Raw genomic sequence first — 7,153 nt, forward strand, 5'->3', positions numbered from 1 at the left:
GTGCAAATGCTGCATTTCCGAGAATGCAAATCAGGTAATCTCTGAGCTCCGAAGCCTTGTAGGATTCTAGAAGTAAAACCAGTAATGTCTTTGGAAACTTATTGTTATATCACATAGAAACTGTAAAATGGTTTGCAAAGGTGATCCTAATAGTAAGAATAAACACAAGACTCGATAACAATATTGTCTGACATCAGGTGTTCTTAACATACTCATATATACAATATAATACACAAGAAAGCCGACTTTCTGTATACACAAATGTGCAATATAAAGCCTACTGTCACATCTCAGAGGAACTTTCAAGACTCCTTCTCTGTTGTCAAAATTAGTATATGGCTGTATTATGAATGTCACACATAAGAATGTACAAAAACAATAAAAAACAACAAGTATATCACTAAGGAAACTTATTTCCTTCTTTTTCTTGGCCTATATAATTGTAATGTCCTGGTTTCCCCATGATATTTTATTATTTTTAATGTTAGAAATAAAGTCCATACACGACACTTCAGAATATATCTGTACAATACTATATATAAATTGGCATACAAAAAATTACAAAATAGTATTTTAGATTTTTTCTTTGTTATTTGACTGGCTGTAAAGAGAATTGAGGCCTACGGATTGTCTTCTTCTCTCTTCTTTTTCGTTCTCCTGCTGAATATTGCCTCGTAGGATTTCTAATCTCTCCATGGGGGTTATTGAGTAAGGGGCAAAGATGTAATCATAGATCAAGCATGCGAAGATGGCTCCTGTTATTGGCCCCACCCAGAAGATCTGTTTGGAGGTTGAGAAAGCAGTTAGATTACTTTCCATGGAAACACATCAGATTTTGAAGAGGTTTTTTTTTTTGGACAATATTTTTTTTCAGAAAAAATTCATATTGATCTCACCAATCCACCACCGCTCCTTTTGTTCAGGTCCTCCCGCTACTCCCTGCTTTATAGTGTTTATTGACAAATAGGAAATGCCTCAAGGGGCAATATGGTGGCTCAGTGGTTAGCATTGCAGCCTTACAGCGCTTGAGACATGGGTTTGAATCCCACCTGGAGCAACATCTGCAAGGAGTTTGTATGTTCTCCCTGTGTTTGTGTGGATTTCCGCCCATTCTACAAAGACATACTGATAGGAAAAAAAATGTACACTGCGGTCCCTAAACGGGACTCACAATCTACATTAAAAAAAAAAAAAAAAAAAAAGAAATGCCTCTCAGCCAATCAGTAATTGAGGCAACGGATCACCATTGCCCCCAGTGATTTAAGGAGCACTCATTTCTTATGTGTTGAGAGTGACCAGAAAGTGGGGATTGTAAAGGCACTCTGCAGAGTCAGAACTGGCATGCTGGGGGATCAGTGAGATGTCAACTATATAAGGCTTCCATGTTTTAGCAGCATTCTGAGTTTGTCTGGACAACCCCTTTAAACCATACAGGGAACTATAGAAATGTCTAATAAGACAAGGTTCCTTTGGGGGTGAGTTGCCAATCACCCAGTACACTCACAGATCTGTTTCTAAGCCACCTCTTTGGCTCATGACCCATACTTGGGCCAGTGATGGACCACTTTGTATCTGTGCCCCTCTTGTCACTTTTTACAACAGTGGATACAGTTGGAATCAAGTCGGGAGTCAGCCAAATGCCTTGACAAATCATATTTACTATAACTCATGCCAGAAAACCAGTGTGAGTTTGAGGCCGGGGCCCACGTGGCATAAACGCCACTTTACAGCCCCAGCAAAGTGGATGGGATTCTAGTGAATTCATTGCAGTAAAATGCACATAGCGGACACAGTGCGATTTCCAAAACCATTGCGATTTATTGCAACTTATAGGAATTATGCCATGAAAATATGTATCCTCTATCCATAGGATTGCGGATAAATTGCTCGTGGGGACAGAGCACTTTTTTTTTTACCTCCCTTGTACAAGTCACCATGGTAAAGACAGACACACACCTGGTGGATGCAGATTCCCCCCGGCTCCCATTCACCTTAGTGGGAATGCCCAAACAACATATTTAGCGCTTCCATTGAAGTGAATGAGAGAACAGTGCATATGCACGCACCAGGAATGTGTCTGCCTTCAATGCGGCTACATGCGCAGCGAGGATAAAACACCCCAGGAACAATGGAATCTCAGCAGTCTGACTTCCACCCATCAGCAAATTATCCTCTAGCCTAGGGGTCCTCAAACTGCTGCCCGAGGGCCACATGCGGCCCGCCAAGCACTTCTGTCTGGCCCCGCCGACAACGCTGGCAGGCGTGCAATTATAATGAAGCTCCTGGGGAGCTCGGGCCAGGCCATGGAGCGCACTTCACTTTACCTATTGGAGGGCACCGCTCCCGATGTCTGTGCGACCAGCTCTGCCTCCAGCCCACTGTTTAAAAAGTTTGAGGACCCCTGCTCTAGCCTATGGAAAACATTTTTTTGTGGCATAATCCCTTTAATAGTTTAGGACTTTTTAGAAAATATTTTTATAAAGAAGCCAAACTCTTTAGGCAGGGTTCACACTACCATTGGTGTCCGCTCAGAACATTTCCATTTAAAGCAAAAAAAGCAAAAATGGACACCTATCATGGCTATCAGGTACTGTCCATTAGAAGTTTGTTGCCCATAGACCTCAATGTTAAAAGAAACGGACAGAAAAGTCCTGCATGTGGGATTTTTTTTGTCCAATTGAAAAAATGGTTGTAAATGGACAATAAAAATGAATGAATGGAAATGAATGGAAATTGCTAATGGAACAGCTAATGTCTGTTGCTAAAATCTTATACAGACAATAACCATGGACAGTGCTGAGCGGACACCAATGGTATTGTTTATTACCATTAATTACCTCCTTATTTGGTTGGATAAACTACATAACCATCATCATCCTTTAAATAAACATAGAATAGATAAAACATTGAAAAGTATGATATGCAAGCTTCCAGCTATATTCTAAGTATTTGTTTATGTAGATTGTGAGCCCCATATAGGGATCACAATGTACTTTTTTTTTTTTCATTTAAAGGGGTTGTCCCGCCACAAGGATCCTATCTATAATGCTTGTAAATGTGGATGTAAGACTTTTCCTAAATACATTGCTTCAGCAAAACTGCTTTGTTTGTGCACTATATCACTTTATTCATTTTTTTGTGTCCACAGCCCTGACCTAGCTGCTCCTGAGTCAAGTGATGTGTCAGCCTGCTCTCAGGGGGGAGGGAGGAGGGGCTAAGAGCACGGGAGCGAGCCTGGAGGTGGGGGGGTAGTTTATTCTTTGGGGGAAGGGGCCGACAATACACTGATACGCTGTTAGACGCTGGCACAGGTGAGCCAGCAACATCGCTATGCTTCTGCCCTGCATGAAGCAAGCAGAAGCGATGCTGCTATTCCGGGGTGGGGGGGAGGGGGGGGGGGGCGGAGGAGCGGAATAGCAGCATCGCTTCTGCTTGCTTCATGCAGGGCAGAAGCATAGCGATGTTGCTGGCTCACCTGTGCCAGCGTCTAACACTCCCCAGCATCCGCTGTAATAGAGAGGCGGATGCTGGGGACTACGCCGGCACAGGTGAGCCAGCAACATCGCTATGCTTCTGCCCTGCATGAAGCCAGCAGCGGCAGAAGCGATGTTGTTATTCCACTCGGGGTCACATATGCAAAGCCAAGCTTGCGCGCTCATACACCAGTCTAGCCTTCACAAGGCTAGACGGTCTATGAGCGCGCACGCAGGGCCGGCGGCATCTCGCCGCTTGGCTTTGCATATGTGACCCCGCCCACCAATGACGAGACAAAGCCGGAAGACAGAAGAATTCACAGAAACGAAGACCGGTAAGTATGCGACGTGGGAGTACCCCTTTAAGTATGTCTTTGTAGAATGGGAGGAAATCCATGCAAACACAGGAAGAACATACAAACTGCTTGCAGATGTTGTTCCTGGCAGGATTGGAACCCAGGACTCCAGCGCTGCAAAGGCTGTAGTGCTAACGACTAAGCCGCCGTGTTGGCCCATATTGTAAGTATTTGTGCATTATCCTAGGTACACACCTGCACTGGGGTGTCTGTTATTAGGGTTCACTTGGGGACCCAAAAAATGGGAACCAAATCTGCTTAAAGAGGACCTTTCATCAGATTGAGCACAGGCAGTTCCATATACTGCTGGAAAGCTGACAGTGCACTGAATTCAGCACACTATCGGCTTTCCCGATCTGTGCCTCAGGTAAAGCGCTATCGGTCCTGGTACCGTAGCTCTTTACAGTCAGAAGGACGTTTTTGACAGTCTGTCAGGAACGTCCTTCTCCACAGCAGCGCCTATCGCGCTGTACAGTGTGAGCGGGGAGGAACGTCCCCTCCCTCTGCTCACAGTACTGGTCCATAGACGAGTATTATCAGGAGGGGAGGGGGCATTCCTCCCCGCTCACACTGTACAGCGCGATAGCCGCTGCTGTGGAGAAGGACGTTCCTGACAGACTGTCAAAAATGCCTTTCTGACTGTAAAGAGCTATGGTACCGACACCGATAGCGCTTTACCCAGGGCACAGATCGGGAAAGCCGATAGTGCGCTGAATTAAGCTCACTGTCGGCTTTCCAGCAGTATATAGAACTACCTGAGCCCAAACCCATAAAAGGTCCTCTTTAAAAAGCAGTTACCTGTGGAAACCCACGGACTATAATGACGTTCGCTGGGTTTCCACCTAGTTTCCGCCCGAAAAATGTGGAGGGGAAAGTTCTACTGTGTGTACATTTTTCAAGCGGAATGGGGACACAATCGCAGGTGACCAATCTCAGGTGTGAACATAGCCTTATGAGAACAGTACATAACAAAACAGATATAGGGAATGATGGAAAAAAGAAAAAAAATTGAAAATGTGAATATATATAAAAATATATTAAAGAAATCTCACCCAGTGGTATTCAAAGTTTCCTGTAATCAAAGCTGGACCAAAGGAGCGTGCGGGATTCATGGAACACCCAGTGTAGTAAATCTAGAAAGAGAACAAAACATCATTGACCAGATTAATGGCCCGGAGTTACTACAGGAGAAATTGTGAAATCCTACTGTAATTTACCAACAGTATTGTCAAAATCTGACTATAACCTATCTCAGTTTTGAGACTGATATCATTCTATTTTTATTCTAGGTTAATTTTAATAAATTAAATGTTTGTTAGTCATTGACTTGTTAGGCTCATTACAAAAAGTAAAAAATGTATTTTTCTCCATTATGAGGTTTTTACTACCTGGGATTATGAGTTACAAGAGAGCTCTAGGCTGATCTCATGAGTTATGGACTGGCTGATCACAGGTCAATGTAAGGACATATATAGATTATGATTCAAGTCAGTGTAAGGGAATATATGGATCATGCAGAACAAGGTCTGGACCCACAATATTTGTATAAGTGCACTTTATTTTAACAGTACGTACCCCAAGTAAATGTCCCAGGACCACTGACAGTCCTATGGATATGGCTGGAGAACCGATGTTGTCTGTCCTCCGGCTATCGGTTGTAGCAAAGATGCAGAGGACCAGTTGCAAGGTAAGAATGATTTCTACAGCGACTGCTTGTCCGGATGTTGTATTGTTGGTCGGCTATTTCATTTTAGACAACGCATTAATTATTAATACAAGGAAGACATAATTATGATCTAATAACTGCACGTGCATTTATATGTAATATCAGAAAATGAAATCATATCCCATTTGCATTTAATTAGCAATTGAATATTCTAATGTTATGAATTCGGAATTTCATTTGGTAGTATTACTCAGGGACAGATGTAGCAGAGCTGAATACAGTATGGCTTATTCATCATGAATTACGCAGTTAAGTATATCTGCCGTTCTACGTAAAACACATCTCCATACTTTGCCGTGTGCCATCCAAGTCAGAAATGCTTATCTGATAATCCCTGCAATTCTGTAGCTAGCATACGTATATATATTTGTAACTTCAAAAACTTTTGATATGTCTAATAAAAATGACTTAATATCAATGAATGTAGCTGTTTATACAATATAATTAATATGTTTTTAGCCAACAAAAAAATTTCACAGACTTACCTGGTTCACTCCAAACCCTCCCTTGATATCAGATGGTGTAAACTCATAGAGTAAAGCAGCTCCTATCACTGCTCCAAGCATCTGCGCGATCACATAGAAGAATGTCTGGACCAGTGATATTCGAGCCCCAACCAGCAGAGCTATCGTGACGGCAGGGTTGATATGGGCCCCACTGATGTGACCCACAGCTTGTACCATTGTACCTATTCCCAAGCCAAAAGTAAAGGCTATTTGTAAGATGGTTGGGATGGCGTTTGACCATGATAGCGTTGAGCCCAGGCCAACAAAAACAAACACAAGGGTTGCTACCAGCTCAGCTAGGAAAGCCTTAAAATGAAATCCCGCACATAGTTCCTTAAGCATGATTACAGTCTATAAAAGTAACACAAGACACAAGAGGTTCCTGCTGGTGTTCTTCCTTGTGCTACTGTTTACGGGATGATGAAAGCACATGTTTGGGATGAAGTTATATATCGCCTCGAAAAACAGGAACCATGCCAGGTTGTCCCAAGGAGAGGTGTGGTACAGCTGCCAGTCAGATAAAATGGAAAATTTACTATGCATGACACGTTCTCGCTGCAATGCCAATGTGCAATCTAGAAATATAATTTGATGATGTGATCCACCTACCACAGTACTAATCCTAGTAATTAGCAAGCGAGGAGTTAACTATTGCCTGGGACATGCTAATACATTATATTGGCTGCAATTCAAGGAAAATGCTTTTAATATGTGTATTTTAAGCAACAGGTGATTTAGATTTTGCAAAATCTTTAGGGTATGTTCACACTGAGGAATTAGGAGCTGGTTTTGAGGCAGATTTTGCCTCTAAATCAGTTCCAAATTTTGGGCAGCATCTACCTTTCCAAAAAAAAAAAAAGAGGCATTCTGCTTGATTTTCTTGTAGATTCCATGGCTGATTCAGCCACAAAACCCACAGTATGTTGCTCACGCTCAATAAGCCCCAACTATGTATCTGAGACTTATCAGGAGAGATGGGTGAATCAGTTTGCAACGAACTGAACAATTTGGGATTTGTCTCAAATTAACTAAAATGGCTACAGTAAATTATTATACTCAGGGGTCATCGCACATGTCACCTCTCAAGCCCAA

General features: G+C 42.6%; 1 protein-coding gene across 1 annotated transcript; it reads right to left on the reverse strand.

Moving 5' to 3' along the window:
• Window positions 1-573: 573 nt before the first annotated feature.
• On the reverse strand, window positions 574-6,418 carry LOC142193875 (aquaporin-5-like). Its single transcript, XM_075262887.1, has 4 exons — window positions 6,041-6,418; window positions 5,405-5,569; window positions 4,882-4,962; window positions 574-780 (listed from the first exon to the last, which is right to left on the reverse strand). Exons 1-4 carry the CDS (start codon window positions 6,401-6,403, stop codon window positions 574-576), a joined length of 816 nt encoding a protein of 271 aa, XP_075118988.1. The 5' UTR covers window positions 6,404-6,418.
• Between the last annotated feature and the right edge of the window lie 735 nt (window positions 6,419-7,153).

This window comes from Leptodactylus fuscus, chromosome 2 (genome assembly GCF_031893055.1).
Source record: "Leptodactylus fuscus isolate aLepFus1 chromosome 2, aLepFus1.hap2, whole genome shotgun sequence".
NCBI classification, from domain to species: domain Eukaryota; kingdom Metazoa; phylum Chordata; class Amphibia; order Anura; family Leptodactylidae; genus Leptodactylus; species Leptodactylus fuscus.